Raw genomic sequence first — 18,524 nt, 5'->3', positions numbered from 1 at the left:
GGCTAACAACTAAGTGAAACCTTGATTTCAAAGCATCAGCAAAATTTGATACATAGTTATAATCAAATGCATTTCATATGTATATAGTCAGTGGCACATTTTTTGTTGCCTTGGCTTTGCACACCAGCATACTGGATTTCAAATGATACAATGAATGACAGCTTTGAGTCCAGGGTGTGCACACCATATCAAATATGTAGAAGTGACAGACCTTTGTACGCATAGTCATTAGTCCCATCTTAGATGACTAAAATAGATGAACAGTTTTGTAATGTTATTTGTATTGTTATTTGACCAGAGAACAAACAAAAGCTGATGAGCTGATTCTAGATATGGCATATGGAATTTGAGTCCTCTGTTGTTGTCTCCCAGTATAAGGACCAAAGGGGTGTCAGCGCCAGTAAAGCAGGACACTGTTATGTTAAATCAATCAGAGTCTCAGCCGAATCATGATGAGTATCAAAACATTTAGCTGCTTGCTACCTTGTCAAAAAGCATGAAAATACTAGCCGCCTTTGAGGCTATGACAGTGCATGGGTGCAGCATCTTGATGGTTTAGATCCAACCAAATGCCTCAAGACCAAACAGTGGAATATTCTGGTTGGGACAGTGATCTGAGTCAAAACGTACCAAGGATTATTTCACTTAGTAAAGATTTTCATTCATGGGGTGGGTGTGTGGAGAGGCATTAAAAGGATGCAGGGGCATATTAAAAGAATTTGTCTATGTTTCAGTCAATATAGATATAAATGCCCTAAACAACAAAAGAATATTACTGCCAAGTAATGTTATAATATCAAACTGATGTAGTTTTACTGGACTAAAGCTGTGTGCCCTGTATGGTTGTTTCAATACTAAATTGATTACTTAATGCTACACAATTACATAACTAGAGATATCTCAAAAACAGAGCACAATACATTATTACATTCTTTTTTTAGAATGCTCTGTATTGGAATGACATAACACAAAATTATTAACGAGAAAAGATTCAATTATGTTTATTTTACAAAGTACTCAATCAAACTGTTTTCATTGTTCTTCTATGTCATATGACAGTAAAGAAGTGCTGTGCTATGTTAATGAATTGGGGAACATTTATGTACTATCTGGCATGAAAGAACCATAGAACCATGTGTCAGACTTCAAATGGACAGAGACTGATGAATAATTGTATGATAGGCTGTAAACATTATGACAATTTGTGAGCCAAGACCACCACAGAAAGCATACCTTAGCAATCTACTTTATCCCACAATGGAGATAACTGAATGTAAAAAAAAAACCCCTTCAATTCTAAAATTACTTTTTTAAATAATAATTTATAATTAGTCTGTTGAAGCAGTAAACCATCACTCAGTACATCTGTCTTTGATCATTATAGAGTTAAAGACGATAAGGTTTTTTTGTAGTTGTTGTTTATTTGTTTTTGTATCATTGTTTTTGTACCATTAACCTGTTGCCTAAAAGTCTATATAGTTGTAAAATTATACCTAGTAAATTGTATATCTAGGTTGGATGGGCTCTGTTATGATTTATTCCCAGTTTTGCTATTTTCATCTACTCATTTAATTTTTGATATATCTCTCAAAAAATATCCCATTGCTCACTAGAATGTCACTAACATGTTTTCCCGAGGTTTGGCGGAAATTAAATGTCATTTCTTTGAGATTTCTATCAAAGCCTGAATTAATTCCAGAAAAACTGTACTTTTTGGGAAAAAGTTTTCAAATTCAAGGGGACTGAAACTCAAACTTGCGTCCCTCAGGGTTGCCGAAAAGACTGTGGCAACTTAAGCCTTCTCAATTAGACCCATTAGCTGAACTGCTCTCGTCCCCTTCCCTGAAGCCACTGAGACATGGCACACAAACACACGGTAATGGGCCCCTGCAGACGATGGAGAGCACCGGGTCTGAGACGCTGCCACAGGTTTGCTGGCTGCGTAGAGTCCTAGAACTGCTCCTCCTTAGTCCACTCACAGTGGTGCTGGTGAACGTGATCCCCACACATTGTTCCCTATCGCATAATGGGACCTTTTCAGCAAAGGAGCAATGGGCCCACCCTGGTGGGGGAGAGAGGGGGAGAGGGCCCTGGGGGGGACCTGGGAGACTGCTCTTAATAAAACCAGGGAAGATTAGAAAGGCACTGGACTTGGTTTATTTGATTTTGTAATGTCCTTATATAAGTGTTTGATGGTTCCTTTCACATGTAATTTATGGGCTATTTAAGAAAATTACTGATATCCATTATTAAAATTGTGTGACATTCACTGTCACTGCAGAAATAAAGTTGTAGTTCAGAACATTCAGAATATACTGTATGTGTGTGCACTTTAGGTCTTTAGGATGGTCAGTACAAGCACCTTAGTCTCTCTGCTCCAGCTTTTCAGCACTCTTGCTCCTGGAGGAGGTATGTCATATTAATGTATATAAATATCCTGCTGCCTGTATCTGAATAACACAGCAGTTATTTACAATTATAGTGCTATTAGATTGTGTTAATTATTGCATTAAATATCTGTGAACGATAACTATATCAATAAATCACTGTAAAGTTTAGGCCAAAAAATGCTATTGCAGCACTATTTAAACGCCTTCAGCATGGCGTGGAGGGATGTGAATAAAAATAAATAAATACAAAAGGTTCTCTAAAGACCGCCAACCTGACTCTCATTGGTGTTCTATAACAGCTCTCTCAGATTGCCAAAAACTATATATTCTAAAATCAGTTTATATTAACACCATCTAAATGATCTGGTATGGGCAGACAGATTATAATGAATTGTTCTCACACACTGTCCTCTGTGTAGCTTTCTCTCAGGATCTGCTGTACCCTTTTGGGCCAGCCTATAGGGACTTAGAAACCCCAAAGATGGATGATGGCAGTTCATCAGAAGTTCCTTTACAAATGCCATTTGTCTTCTTTAACATCCCCTACCGCACCATATATGTGAGTCTAACAAGAAATAAGCTGTTTGTATCACCATATTTCTTGCATCAATTTTGCATTTACGTGGTGCAAACATATTGTAGATGTATATCATATCAAACTGATGTGTGTGTTTGCACGACTAGAAATATTTTATGTTCTCTGTTCATCTCGGCCATCCACTTCACCCATGTACTCACATTTCTAAATAAATATTAATTTAGTAATGTTCAACAGTGCCTCCCACCCCACAGGTTAACAACAATGGAGTGATCTCCTTCAGTGTTCAGGTGAGCCAGTTCACTCCTGAGGCTTTCCCCCTCAGTGACAGCCGGTCCTTTATTGCTCCCTTATGGGCGGATGTGCACAACGGTATCCGTGGGGATGTGTATTACCGCGAGTCCACGGACCCGGAGATCCTTGAGAGAGCTACTCAGGATGTCAGGAAGTATTTTAAAAGCATGGCTTCCTTCACCGCCACCTGGGTCTTCATTGCCACCTGGAACCAAGTCACCTTCTATGGAGGCAGCCAGACAACACCGGTAAAGAAAAGAAAGAATAGCAAGAGCATAGAAGAGAAACAACAGGAAGGTGTTCCTCTGAAGGTCACACTCATATCTGTATCTCTGCCTAACCTTTTACTTGGCAAAGATACAGACCCAGATCTGCTACCAATGGGTAAATACTGACAAAGTGACTGCTGATAGTACTACTGGAAGCCTTGAGGAGTTTTGTTACTATTGATTAAATAATTAATAAAGGAAATGATTTAAGTCCATGAAGGGAGTCATCAAGTCCACTGACATTTAATAATGGACATGTTGATAGGACAAGAGAATATATACTAATGTAATGCTTTTCACATTGTATGATGTTTTTAATGAACTCCATCATAATCTGGAGGAACTGCTTAAACTTGTCACAGGTGAATACCTTCCAGTCAGTGTTAATCTCAGATGGCGCAACATATTTTGCCATGTTTAACTATGGGGAAATCACATGGAGTACAGGGACTGCGAGTGGGGGTGATCCTCTTACTGGCCTGGGAGGAACCACTGCACAGGTAACCTCATCTCCCATGGAATGTTTTGCACACAATCTCTTATTTATAAAAGACAGCTTTTATGTGATGTTCAGATAAGATCAGTGAAGGCTATTTGGTGAGGGTTCTATGTTTACGTAACTCCTAAGTTTAGTTAACACAATTCTTTCTGCTATCTCCCCCATTATTGATCTCTCTAGTCAGGTTTTAATGGTGGAGATGTCAGTCACTTCTTCAACCTCCCTGGCTCCCGCTCAAATGAAGTGGTGAACATTGAGGAGACCACAAATGTGAACGTGCCTGGCCGTTGGTTCTTCCGCGTTGACATGGACCAGATAGACCCAGCCAATGGCTGCAGCTATAATGGTAAAAGGAAAGAAGTCTAAGCAAGAAATATTACTCTTCATTCAGAATGTATTTATGAAATTATCCTTTTCTGGTCTTTTTCTCTATCATAATTCAAACATGTCGGAGTACTGGTTACTTTGATTGGACAAGTTTTTCGTATCGATCTATAGATTTTGGTTGTAGTTTTCAAAATGTTTAATGGACATTTTAAGTAAAGGCAACAACATGTCCCTCCTGCTTAGGACGATTTTATCGACGTGGGGAGGTATACTGGCTGTCAGACAAATGTTCTCAGCGCTGCAGATGTCTGGATCTAGACAACGAGGTCATCTGCCATGAGGCTCCATGTGGCCAGCTGGAGACGTGTGAGCAGCTGGAGGGGGCCTACTACTGCCAGCCCACAAGGACCAGCACTTGTGTGGTTTTTGGAGACCCCCACTACCACACCTTTGATGGCTTGCTCTACCATTTCCAAGTAAGTCTGAAAATGCCTGACATAGCAGGTTTTGGTGCTTAAAGTAATACAAACTCTGATTGTTTGTATCATTTGTCATGTGCCAATCAAATAATTTTGATACTTTGATTTTTGTAAGAGACCAAAGGTTTGACATAGATTAGATATATTCTAAAGTTATCAGAATATTCATCACATGGTGCTCTGACATGATTTCCAATCTTCATTTCACCAATCCCTGTAGGGTACGTGTTCTTACCTGTTGGCTCGTCCATGCTGGGAGGTACCTGGTCTTCCATTCTTCAGCATTGAGGCAAAGAATGAAAACCGAGGAATGACTTCTGTGTCCTGGCTGAGAGATGTGACTGTGGAAGTCTATGGTCATCGAGTCACCCTGCCCAAAGGGACCATGGGCACTGTACAGGTGAGTTTCCTTCCTGCCTTTATCCTTTCTGTCTTTTGGAACAATGCCCCATAATGCAAGCTGAAAGGAACTAGAAAGGGTGGAATGAGTTTAATGTTTACACTCCTGTAATATCCTTTTGTGCCAGGTTGTAATCTTTCACTTTTTTCTGCTAATACCTTTTGTTCATCTTCGTGGTTTCAGGTTGACAGCCTCTTGAAGACTCTGCCTGTCCAGCTTCAGCTTGGTGCTGTCAAAGTGTACCAGTCTGGTGTTGCAGTTGCCTTGGAAACTGACTTTGGTCTCTTGGTAACCTATGATGGGCAGCACTATGCTTCCATCTCCCTTCCCAGTTCATACTTCAATAATACGTGTGGCTTGTGTGGTAACTATAATGACGACCCTGCTGATGATCCCGTTTTGCCGGATGGTTCGCTAGCAGAGAGTGTTGTTGAACTGGGTGGAAGCTGGCGAGCAGAACACACTGATTTTCGCTGTACTGATGGTTGCGCCCAGAACTGCAGTTTATGTGAGCCAGCTGCTGAAGCATTCTACTTTCGACCAGATTACTGTGGACTCATTAACAAGACTGATGGTCCCTTCAGAGATTGTCGGGCCATAGTAGACCCCACTGCATTTGTCTACAGCTGTGTGTATGATATGTGCAGCAATCGGGATAACATTACAACTCTCTGCCAGGCTATACAGGCATATGCTCTAGCATGCCAGGCACTGGGTGTTACCATCAGACCCTGGAGATCCCGTACCTTCTGCAGTAAGTTCATCTGCACTTTATGCCTCTTGGAAATGTAATTAATTTAAATGCTGGTTTTACTACGTCTGTCTACATCAGTTATGATTTTCAGTGCTAGTCCATGAACACTGTTTCCCATATTTCTATTTCCCCACTGGCCTGCAGCTTTGACCTGCCCTGAGAACAGCCACTACCAGGTGTGCACCAGTGCTTGCCCTGCTTCCTGCTCGGATCTGACCTCCTACTTGTACTGCACACATCCATGCACGGAAGGCTGCCAATGCGACCAGGGCTTCGTGCTTAGTGGCAGCCGGTGTGTGCGTCACTCTGAGTGTGGCTGTGAGTGCGATGGCCTCTACTATGCTCTCAATGAGACCTTCTGGGCAGGAGAGGGGGGAGAGGTGGGCAGTGAATGTTCTCAGCGCTGCGTGTGCGGCCTGTCAGGCGAGGTCAGCTGCTTTAATGACTCTTGCCGAGAGGGTGAAGTGTGCACATCGGAAGTGGGATTGCTGGGCTGCTACCCTCGTAGAGAGGGCTTGTGCTCATTATCTCAAACATATGTCTTGGCTACGTTTGACGGTTCATCCATGCCATTCCCGGACGAGAGCTCTTTCTACTTGGTGAAGACATTGGGGCGTGTGCCTGCTAACATGTCAGCAGTGGAAGTGAAGATTGGCAGGAAGCTGGTAAATAAGGGTCCCACCTGGAAGAGGCCTGTGGTCATCAGGGTTGCACACCTGGAGACACAGATAGGTGGCAGTGATTTTGATCTTGTTAAGGTTTGTGGAGTCTGTATTTTCTTGAGAATATTCATTCATTAATTTTGCATGCTGTTAATGGTAAGCAACATGGTCTTATTGCCAGTCAATAATTTTCTAGAAGTCTTTTATCTTGACATGCTCATAGGTGACGTTTGTGAGTCTTGTCTAGCTGGTCTCATATTGGTCTCTCTCATCTCCCCTTAGTTAAATGGTGAGCCAGTGGTCCTTCCATATGTCCACCCACTGGAACCTCTTACAGTGTATCGTGCTTCTGGCAATGCTACCGTAGTGGAGTGGACCAGCCTGATCCGAGCCCGTTACACTCGCCAGGGCTTCCTCAATATCACTCTATCAACCCTCTTCTATAACTACACTTGTGGCCTCTGTGGTTTCTTTAATGGAGACCCCATCGACGACTTCCGCCTCCCAAGTGGCAGGCAGGCAGACACAGCAGAACAGTTCATCGAGGGCTGGCGAGCTATCGCAGATGACCTGACGTGCAATGGCGACTGTGACGACCTGTACCGCATGTGCACAGATCTGCGGCTGTACCAGAGCCCTTGGCTGTGTGGCAATATCAACGACCTAGGGAACAGCTCATTCCTGGCCTGCCACTCGGCCGTCAACCCCTCACCCTTCTTCCGGAACTGCCTGTATAACATGTGTGTGAAGCAGGGCAACCGCTCAGCCCTGTGCTCCTCCCTGCAGGCCTATGCTTCAGCATGTCAGGATGCTCAGGTCAATCTGGGGCCATGGAGGAGTGCCACCAACTGTCGTAAGAGGCTTCTCATCTCACAAGCCAGTGTCATCTCAGTGGTGTGTCTATGTTGCAATGGTTTTGACTGTGTCTTTTGTCTCTCCCTTCTAGCGCTGCCCTGCACAGAGAACAGCCACTTTGATGAGTGCACCACTGCATGCCCCCTCACCTGCGAGAACTTGGACAAGCCCGAGGAGCCGTGCCTGTTCCCCTGCTCAGAAGGCTGCCAGTGTGAAGAGGGCTTCGCCCTCCGTGATGGACTGTGCGTGGCCCGCAGTGACTGTGGCTGTTTCTACCTGGGCCGACAGCTGGCCACCAATGAGACTTTCTGGACTGATTGGGAATGCCAGGAGCGCTGCTTCTGCAATGGCACTGATAACAGTGTCTACTGCAACTTCTCGCCATGCCAGCCTGAGGAATACTGCCAAGAGAATGAGGGGTTGTTCTTCTGCCAACCTCGGACTGAGGCCATGTGTGTGGTGGCTGGATATGGGCACTTCTTGCCCTTTGGAGGCATCCCATTTGACCTTCAGAGCAGCTGCACCCTTCACTTGGTCACTACAGAGTGTGAGGGGCTGGAAGATGATGCGAATGGAGATGGAGGGCTGGATGGAGGGTTCAGTGCCGAGATGGGACCAGGAGACCTGCCTCAGTTCCAGCTCTCAGCCCGCAACGAGGAGAGAGACACAGGGCAGGCCATCTGGGTGCGAGGCTTTGTGCTGGAGGTGTATGGATATGAGATCGAGGTGTCAAGAAGCTTCAAGCATACAGTAACGGTAAGGGGACGGTGTTGGGTCAGTCTCAACTGCTGATGTTTTATAATGTGGTAACATTTTCAGTAATACCACATATGTTTCTAGAATTTGTTGGAGTGTACTTTGATGCTTATGTATTACGATTGTGATCAAACATTCATCAGACCTGTTCTTCTGTAAGTCAGCCTTCTTAGTTTAGTAATCTTGTGAGTGAGTGTAAGTTAGCCATAAAAGAACGGCCTTACATCTGCGTAAAAGAGGGTTAGTTGCATAATCGCAATAATTCATCATAATATATAAATGATTCACATTTTCTGAAGGTCAAGTACTTCTTAGTTATTTTTAATCAAGCAGATGGGCCCGGAGACAAAAGAACACTTTCTACTTTGGAAACATGAGTAATATCTGATTTCAATTGCTGTCTGTTAACAAGGTGGAGCAAAGTCTCAGAAAGGTAGACACCTGAGTGATGGTTGGAAGAGGTTCACAACAGCATCTAAAGGGCTTAAGAACTTTAGATGAAATAAAGAGAAGCAAGAGAGAAGCAAGGAAAAATTGAGAAGACTGTTCTCAGGGACTCCCTCTGTAATGCAAGATCAGAGGAGGGAGAAATGGATGGAGGGTGAAGGACAAAGATGCAGAAATTGAAATATAGTATGGGAACTGCTGGAGGGACAGAAAAGGACTTAGTGTGCTCATATTAGTACTAACAATAGAAACATGGACTCTCTCTCTCTCTCTCTCTCTCTCTCTCTCTCTCTCTCTCTCTCTCTCTCTCTTTCCACAAGGTGAATAAAGAGCGTTTGTACCTGCCTCTGAAATTGGGCCCAGCAAAAGTCAACATATACACTCTTGGCATACAGTTACTGGTGGAGACTGACTTTGGACTGAAGGTAAAGTCATTTCTTTATTTGAAATAATATAAAGCAGCTACGCTGCCCAAATAATGGATGTTCAACTGTATATTCCCATTTAACATGTAACAATATCAGAGTTTAAAACTTTATAACCTTCTCCCTTTTTCTAGGTGGCATTTGACTGGAACACCCTACTTCTGCTTTTTCTGCCCCGGAGTCTCTTTAATGCCACCTGTGGGCTGTGCCAAGGAATGCCCATCTCTGGCCCCACCCTCAGTGTCAGTGACTGGGCCATGACATGGGCGGAGCGTGACACCTTCTGTCAGGTGGGCTGCGGTGACTCCTGCCCTCGTTGTGGATTGGTCGAAAGAGGTCTGGCAGCCGATGTGCCCGCTCCTGTGCAGACAATTGATGCTGTCAGCAGCAGTGATGTCGATAGTGCTAACCCAGGCAACCGATTCCACCTGGCTGAGGGCTTGTATGTTTATGTTGAACCAGAAGCGGTTAGACTATGTGGACTTATTATTGATCGTGGAGGTGTATTTGCACGGTGCCACAGCAAGGTGGCACCAGCATACTTTTACCAGAGCTGCCTGCAGGACACGTGCATGGACCAGGGCGCACGAGAGACCATCTGTAATTGGCTGCAGATCTATACCAGTACCTGTCAGACACAGGGAGTGGCTGTGATTGGCTGGAGGAGCTCTACACCATGTGGTGAGACTAACAGTATACACACCATGTATATATATATATATATATATATATATATATATATATATATATATATATATATATATATATATTGTCAGTATCCTCTAACACCCTGAATGAAACACTGCTATGACCATTAGAAACATTGCCTATCTTTGAAATATGTCAAATATGTGATAGATGAAATAGATGAAACAGTCATTTAAAAATTAATTTCAGCTTTTACCTCACAAGCAGTTCCAACTTTCCAACCAACTTTCTTGAACTACTCTACCCCCTAAATCCTTACACAGCTTGCTGTATAAAGTCTATCCTTTCCTCATATATAGGTGAGATCTGAACACCACCTGAACTCCTCCCCTGTGCTTTCTGTGTGTGTGTGTGTGTGTGTGTGTGTGTGCGTGCATGTGTTTGCCCAGTGCTGCCATGCCCCATGAACAGCCACTATTCCAGCTGCATCATGCCATGCCAGCCCCAGTGTGCCCCAGTGCGTGGCCAGCGTGACTGTAACCAGCACTGCATGGAGGGCTGCCAGTGCGACCAGGGCTATGTGCTCAACGGCAAGGGCTGTATCCTCAACCAGAACTGTGGCTGCTACAGTGATGGCAAGTACTACGAGGTGAGAGGCAGCCGCCGGGAGATCAACGACACACAGCATGTTCAGTCAGGCCGTAGTGATCTATGGAGGGTAGACCCATGAAGGATTTTACGTGGATACTTAACACAAAAGTTTTTCACATTGTATAAGCTCCTTTATGTTACATATGTCACTATGGAAGGAAACAATGAGAGTGGTTTTATTATAAAGCTAATGTATTATTACTTGTATAGTAATAAAGTATATGGCCTAAAATAACTTCTCTCTTCTCTTTTTCTCTTGCATTTCATCTCTCCCTCTCTCTCTCCTACTCTTGCTCTGCATTTCTCTCCTTTTGTCCACCCTATTATTCTGACTCTATTTTTCTCTCTCTTCTTCTCTCTTTTCCTTTAATATCTCCCCTCATTCTCCTCCTGCATATTACTCCGCATTTCTCTGTTTGCCTTTCCTTTGCCTTTTCTTTGCCTCGCTCCTCCTCCCCCTGTCTTACTCCCCCCACCCCCAGCCCAAGCAGCTATTCTGGACTAGTGACTGTACCAAGCGCTGCCAGTGTATCGGCCGTAACCTGGTGCAGTGCAACCCCCGGCGCTGCAAGGCAGATGAGGATTGCGCTCTCCGCCATGGCGTGCGTGGCTGCTTCGCCCGCCGTGGCCAGCACTGCGTGGCGTCCGGTGGCGGTGTCTTCCGCACATTCGATGGCGCCTCGCTGCGCCTGCCCGCCTCCTGCTCCTTCGTGCTCTCCACCATCTGCCACAAGCTGCCCGAGCTCTCCTTCCAGCTCATCGCCAACTTTGACAAGTGGAGCACACCCAACCTCACCACCATCTCGCACGCCTACCTCTACATCAATGAGGAGAACATCCTCATCTCTGGCAACACCGTCAAGGTCTGCGAAAATGGTGTCACTTGTAACTTGTGGGTTTATGTTCATGCTGCTATGAAAAAGCAAGGGAAAGGGTGTCTGAACACGCTAACTTTTGTGGTGATGAAATGGTGCTGATTATTTTGTGATCTTATGAGTGGAATGATAATCCTCTCTCTATTTCTCTGTGTTTCTCTTTGTCTCTTTCTCAGGTAAATGGGACGCCTGTATCTGTGCCCTTCGTGACCGGTCTGATGACCAGAGTCTCCACATCTGAAGGCTTCCTGGTGATCGATACACCACAGGACATCCAGGTTCGGTACAATCGCTTCAACACGCTTAGTATCACCATGGGACCACGGCTGCAGAACAAGGTGTGCGGTCTATGTGGGAACTTCAACGGGGATCCCACTGATGATTACATAACTTCTCGTGGCAAGCCGGCCATGAGTGCCCTGGAGCTCGCCCAGAGCTGGAAAACCAATGGAATGCAGAATAGGTGTGTGTGTGTGTGTGTGCGTGCATGCGTGCGTGTGTTCAGTCAATCTCACCATCTCTCTCTCTCTCTCTTACATACACACATACTTTTATCTTCACAGTCTCTGCCTCCTCTGTGTCTTTTGTAGCTGTGATGAGACTCAGTATGTGGCCCTGGCCCAGTCATGCGACAACACGGCAGTACTGGACCTCCAGGGGGAGGACAGCTGTTTGAAGCTCACCCACCTGAAGGGCTTCTTCCAGCCCTGCCACGGTCTGCTAGATCCACACCCCTTCTACCAGTCCTGCTACCTGGACGGCTGCTACAACCACCGCAGGGCCCAGGTGTGCGGCTCCATGGCTGCCTATGCAGAGGCCTGCCGGTCCTTCGGCACGCTTACCACCAAGTGGATCGCCCAGGAGAACTGCTGTAAGGGGATGCTACCACCTGCAGGACAGGATGGGAAGTGCAGGGGTGGGGAAGGAGTGAGGGTTCAAGGGCTGAAGGGAGTGAAGAAAGAGTTTAAATATTGAAAATATGGATGGAGACATTGAATAGATATGCAGGGGTGTACCTGAAACTGCAGCAAAGTTCGTTACATGGGTGCTTGTGTGCAGGTTCAGTGGGTGTGTTTGTTCCATAAGTGTGTGTGTGTGTGTGTGTGTGTGTGTGTGTGTGTGTGTGTGTGTGTGTGTGTGTGTGTGTGTGGGTGCTATCTTTGTGCCTGGCATGTCTTTAGCAGAATGGATCTATGACCCCTGTGCAGGAGAGATCTGCACGAACAACACATGTGAGCAGGAGAACGGAGGAGACCTATGTGGCTGCCCCGAGCTACCCAGCACTGAAATCAGTAAGCTAGCCCCACCTCCAAAGCCAGCACAGGCCACCATATGTAAGAGCAGTGTTTGAGTCTTCCATATGTGTGAGCTTTCATTCCTGAGTCCCTTTCTCCTCGTTACATGCCCAGGTGAAGACGACATCATCCAGGCAGAGGTGACGTGTAAGCACGCCCAGATGGAGGTGTCCATCTCCAAGTGTCGCCTTTTCCAGCTGGGCTTCGAGCGCGAGGACGTGCGCATCAACGACCAGCGCTGTGCCGGCATCGAGGGCGAGGACTTCATCTCCTTCCACATCAACAACACCAAAGGCCACTGCGGCTCCATTGTGCAGGTGAACATGCTCTCTCCCACGCCTTCGGGACGGGCTGCCCCCGACTTGGACATAGCCTGCGGCTGTTCTTAACACTGTGACGTGTGCAAGCGGTGGTGGCTGTGAAACACATAGTTGGGTTTGTGCAGCGTGACTGAAGTGTCGTTGACAAATTCACAATCAGACTCTGAATGTGAATCATAATCAATTTGTATGGTACGCATACGAGGTATTTGATGTAGTGAATGCACACATACCACACAGATTACGTGGACATACTGGACTTTTTAGATGCAGAGAATTGAAAAAATAAAATCTCACTTAAATATAAAGGTACACAATAAAATATAATAAGGAATAATATACATGGATCTTAAATCATATGATACAGTGTTATAAACATATTGCATGATGTAAATTAGACATATTACATTCATTGTAATAATCAAGATATGGTACAGATCATACACTGTGTGCAGTGTAGTGTAGAGATTTTCTCTTATATGATGCAATATAAGAGGTGTTAGGTTTAAGAACTCAGTGCAAGCTGTCCACTGTAGTTACAAGGTGTGTGTTTCAATTTACTGGACCTATTTTACAAAAGTGCTCAAACATGTACTTGGAAGATCTTATGTGTAGTTATTGTACAGACTCCATTTAATGTATGGCATTCACGACCATACTTAAAAATGTCTGTTTGAAGTTGAATAGGGTAATTCTAGCAGTTATACTGAATGTGATCATTCAGGATTCCTAATGGAGAGACAATGTTACATTAGAGTCTTGCAAATAACATAATTTTCATATAGATAAGACAGTAATTTGTTGCTCATCCTTTGTCCCATAATGACCTTGACTGTTTCTCATAATGTAATCTTTTGTATTATGTAGTCATTCTGCTCAAGCATATAATCTGCCATAAGTAATTCGTTTCAAAACCTTGGCAAGAACTACAATTGTGTGTGTGCGCGTCTGTGTTCCTTGTGCCCCTGAATGCACTTTTTTGGTCTTTTTCCGTGCAGTCGAATGGAACACACATCATGTACAAGAACACGGTGTGGATTGAGAGTGTGAACAACACAGGCAATGTGGTGACACGTGATAAGACCATCAACGTGGAGTTCTCCTGTGCCTATGAGCTAGACATTAAGATCTCCCTGGAGACAGTACTTAAGCCCATGCTGAGGTCAGAGGTCAAGCTAGTTCCCTTAAAGAATTACAGAATGGGTTCTATGAATTCCCCTATAGAACATCATTAAATGATTAAATATTAAATATAGTTTACTATTAAATAATATTAGGTAACAATTTTATTAATATTATTATTATGTATAAGATGTGTATAATATCCAAGTATTTGGCATTAATCTTCTGCTGTGTATCTTACATTAGCACCAATTTAAAAGGTAGACTCAAAATGTCTTAGAATGGTGTTCACATCATGTACATGTATTTAGGACTTTGTTGTGTTCCAGTGTTCCAAGCATATTTAAACATAATTAAACATGATTAAACATGTTTAAACATGCTGATCTTCCTCTCTCTCTCTTTCTCTCTCTCTCTCTCCCTCTTTCCTTCTCTCTCTGTATTGTTCTCCAGTGTAATAAACCTGACCTTGCCAACCCAGGAGGGCAACTTCATTACCAAGATGGCTCTGTATAAGAACGCATCATACCGGCAGCCGTACCGTGAGGGCGAGGTTGTGCTGAGCACACGGGATGTGCTCTTTGTGGGCGTGTTTGTGGAGGGCGCTGATGACAGCCAGCTCATCCTCATAGTGAACATGTGCTGGGCCACACCATCCCGATACAGCAGTGACCGCCTCCGCTACATCATCATAGAAAGAGGGTGATACACAAACACACACACACACACATACACACACACACATATACATATATGTATATATATATATATACATACACATACACACATTCACACATGCAAATGCAATACGTAGTGACACACAAGGTGGACAATAAACATGTTTGCAATATGTTCATTTCATCATGTTACTTCTTTCAAATGCAGCTTTCATTTTGCTTTGGAAACATACTGTAATCCCTTTTCTGTGTGTTGGGAGGTCACTGTAGTTACTGTAGTTCCTCAGTGAGTACAGACACGTATCTTCTGCACTGTGAGGCGGTCATGTGGTTTGTTTATCGTTTGTGGTGCTAACCCAGGCCCCTTCCGCTTCCTCCCCCAGCTGTCCCAACATCAAGGACAACACCATCGGCATGGCAGAGAACGGCGTCTCCCTCACCTGCCGTTTCCACGTCACTGTGTTCAAGTTCATCGGGGACTATGACGAGGTGCACCTGCACTGTGACGTCTCGCTGTGCGACTCCGAGACCAATGCGTGCAAAGTGGTGAGTACACACACACACACACACACACACACACACACACAGACGTACACAGGAACACATAAACACACACAAACACAAACACAGGAACATGTAAACACACACAAACACACCCACATGAATACACACACACACACACACACACACACACACACACACACACACACACACACAAACTTGTTATGTGAGGTACATTAATTTTCAGGAAAAAACGTTATTAAGTAGTGATTTGAGATTTCTTCTTATAAATGTCATATTCATAGTGTATAGTGAACTCTTTCAGCAAGGTTATTTGTTAACTGGAATTAGTTTTTGCACTGGTGTGTTCCATAGACTCTTAGACCGTAAAAACACATATTTGTGTGTTATGTTTGAGCAGCTAGCTTTGTTGTTTAAACTCATAGAACTGTCCACACAACAGAAGGATCTACTCTGACTACAGTCAGCACAAAGAGCACATACTGTCTGTGGGACCAATCAGAAGACGAGGTATTTTGTGTGTGTGTGTGTATGTGTGTGTGTGTGTGTGTGTGTGTGTGTGTGTGTGTGTGTGTCTATAGAAATATTTGTTAATGAGAGTATGTATGTACATATGTCAAAATGTCAAAGAATAGCTGCAATAGGTACAAGGAGTATATAAAAAAGGAGGATAATTACAGTGACCACGTATGTGTTTTCGCTCACCTGTGTGTGTGTGTGTGTGTGTGTGTGTGTGTGTGTGTGTGTGTGTGTGTGTGTGTCCATGTGTTTGTGTTGCAGAGTCAGACTGGTGTGAAGAAGATAATGGTGGCTGTGAGCAAATCTGCACCAGTCAGGTGACAGGACCTGTGTGTAGCTGTGTGACTGGAATGCTGCAGAGAGACGGGAAGAGCTGCCGTGGTGAGTCACACATACACACACAAGTACACACAAACATGCACACACACACACACACACACACACACACACACACACACAAACACAAGTAACACACACACAAACACAAATAACACATGTTTATTTAGATTTTGTTTTAATCAAATGAGTAATATTAAAAGATACAAGGAGTTTTCTTCCCATGACTAACTTAAAGTGTTTATTCACTTATTATTAGACTCAAATACTCACTCATCCACCCACAGACAGGCTCAAACACGCACAAACACACATACTCATACCCGTCTCCTCTGCATATTAAATGTCAGTTCAGTTGTCCTTGGATGTCACCCATCTCTGACTGACTGTTCCACTTCCCTGTAACTCTAAACCAAAATTTATCTCTTGCATTCTTTCTGACCAAAAGGCAGAACCATGAGTCATCCAGCTCTCGCACCATTCCCACCTAACATTTGCAAGCCACAACTTGTTGTTTATCTATCTATCTATCTATCTATCTATCTATCTATCTATCTGAAGGTCCGCCTATCTATATTTCCATCCAACTATCTCTTTATCTTTTTATCTTTCTTACCCTTCTCTTTTCCACTGACTCTCTCACTCTCTCCCTCCCTACTTCACTCTTTCCCATCCTCTGAGTATGACCTGCCTCATCTAAAATATTCTATATTTCTCCATAGCTACCAGTTCAAGCCACAGTCTGCGTCCTCTTGTTCCCCTGGTTGCCGTCGGCGTCGGCGTCACACTCCTGATACATACACGCGTCTCTGTGCTCTTTTCCTAACACTCACTGAACCACGGCCACGCGGAGGAGATGGGAGAGGCGGCAACAAATACATTTTAAAATACGAGGGAGGTAAAGAGACAGTGACAGAGAGAGAAGAGGAGTGTATTCAATCACCGCACACTGCAGTCCAAAGAAGGGATACCCATCCCAGCAATTTCCGCCGTCTGCAGAGCACTACGATCGAACACCCCGACGCGTGGGAGTCTGCATGGATGCAGTCACAAAAAGAAAGACCGAAAAACGAGATTTCATCCTACAGTTTGTAAAATAGGTCCACCTTTGAGACGATCGTCCCAAAGAACCTTGCGGTTAACAGTGGCATGTGGTCAGTTACTTCACATGGGAACATGCGCAGCCAAAAAACAGTCAACCTGACATATTAGCAATAGAAAACCAGCTACCGAATATCATACATCTTAATAAGAGAATAAGAGACTAGCGACTTCAGTTTAGTAGTTTATGAACATTCTGTTAAACTCCATGTTGTGGAAGGTCATATTATGATGGGTGGTTAAAAATTATCAGTGCCAGCAATTATGTGTAATTCATTGTGTTTTTTAAATTGCTCCCTACTCTAATATTCACTTTGCCTTTTTGATGATTATTTAACTTCCCTCTTCCCAACAATGAAGTATTGTTCAGATTAATCTTGGTTCTACATTGAATATATGATGTATTTGGTGTGTTTTAAGTATTTGGAAATGCCACTGATGAGTGACAGATGGATGAAAGATTTCTGTAGACTACCTTTTGCAGACTACTATTTCAGAATCCTCAAATCCTCACGCCCCATAAACACAAGGAAATACAAAATCAACACAGGTATTTTGGATGTTCTCAAGCAGCCTGTTTTACATGGTTAGTAATTAAACTTGTATTGCCCATCTTTTTAAGTGAAGGTGATTCTATTAAATGCACTGTATGTAATACCCAGTAGTTTGGAAATATGACAATTTACCGGGATGCAGGAATGAGTGAATAATTTAAATGGATATGCAATTTAGCATTGACATATCAGAAGACCTGACCTGATGATGTGGAACTACAAAGGGAATGCTTGTAACCAGATGCATGGACACTGTACAAAGTATAGGTCTCCTGTACAATGGTAACGGTAACTTACATGCCAGATTAATGATTAATAACGAAAAGAGAAGCGTCTATACCATCCTTTAACGAGGATGTCTTAGGCTACTGTAGAATTTTTTTAATCGCATTTGTTTGAGAATAAAGAGAGCTCTTCACATCGACTAGCCACTTTGATTCTATTCAGTGAGCTTAGTTAGAAGTATTGCGTGCCAAAAATATATCACTCGCAATCATTGTGTGTGCGTGCGCGCGTTTCTGTGCGTGTGTGCGGGGGTTTGAAACGTCCGCGCCTACGTGTGTGTGTGTGTGTGTGTGTGTGTGTGTGTGTGTGTGTGTGTGTGAGAGAGAGAGAGAGAGAGAGAGAGAGAGCGTTTGAAACGTGCGCGCCTACGTGTGTGTGTGTGTGTGTGTGTGTGTGTGTGTGTGTGTGTGTGTGTGTGTGTGTGTGTGAGAGAGAGAGAGAGAGAGAGAGAGAGAGAGAGAGAGAGAGAGAGAGAGAGAGAGAGAGAGAGATCCACGTCGCTAAGGCGACCGCTTGGTAGGCGG

General features: G+C 44.0%; 1 protein-coding gene across 1 annotated transcript; it reads left to right on the top strand.

Moving 5' to 3' along the window:
- The first annotated feature begins 2,345 nt into the window (after positions 1-2,345).
- Positions 2,346-18,099, top strand: tecta (tectorin alpha). The gene is made up of 25 exons (XM_035527090.1): positions 2,346-2,409; positions 2,810-2,949; positions 3,183-3,470; positions 3,854-3,991; positions 4,171-4,336; positions 4,561-4,793; positions 5,017-5,196; positions 5,380-5,950; positions 6,095-6,708; positions 6,895-7,465; positions 7,559-8,223; positions 8,991-9,095; positions 9,230-9,776; positions 10,193-10,392; positions 10,877-11,257; positions 11,446-11,732; positions 11,860-12,140; positions 12,451-12,561; positions 12,679-12,881; positions 13,883-14,046; positions 14,460-14,708; positions 15,067-15,229; positions 15,631-15,715; positions 15,986-16,105; positions 16,783-18,099. The coding sequence occupies exons 1-25, from the start codon at positions 2,346-2,348 to the stop codon at positions 16,884-16,886; spliced, it is 6,630 nt and encodes a 2,209-aa protein (XP_035382983.1). The 3' UTR covers positions 16,887-18,099.
- The last annotated feature ends 425 nt before the right edge of the window (positions 18,100-18,524 follow it).

The sequence above is a fragment of the Electrophorus electricus genome, chromosome 6 (assembly GCF_013358815.1).
Source record: "Electrophorus electricus isolate fEleEle1 chromosome 6, fEleEle1.pri, whole genome shotgun sequence".
Lineage (NCBI taxonomy): Eukaryota > Metazoa > Chordata > Actinopteri > Gymnotiformes > Gymnotidae > Electrophorus > Electrophorus electricus.
The sequence above is the reverse complement of the archived record's forward strand: the minus strand, read 5'-3'. Positions and strand labels throughout refer to the sequence as shown.

Coding starts and splice junctions, on each gene's coding strand:
- tecta (XM_035527090.1), top strand. CDS start 2,346: ATGGTCAGTACAAGCACCTTAGTCTCTCTGCTCCAGCTTTTCAGCACT. Junction 2,410..2,809: donor CACTCTTGCTCCTGGAGGAG/GTATGTCATATT, acceptor TCCTCTGTGTAG/CTTTCTCTCAGGATCTGCTG. Junction 3,992..4,170: donor TGGGAGGAACCACTGCACAG/GTAACCTCATCT, acceptor TGATCTCTCTAG/TCAGGTTTTAATGGTGGAGA.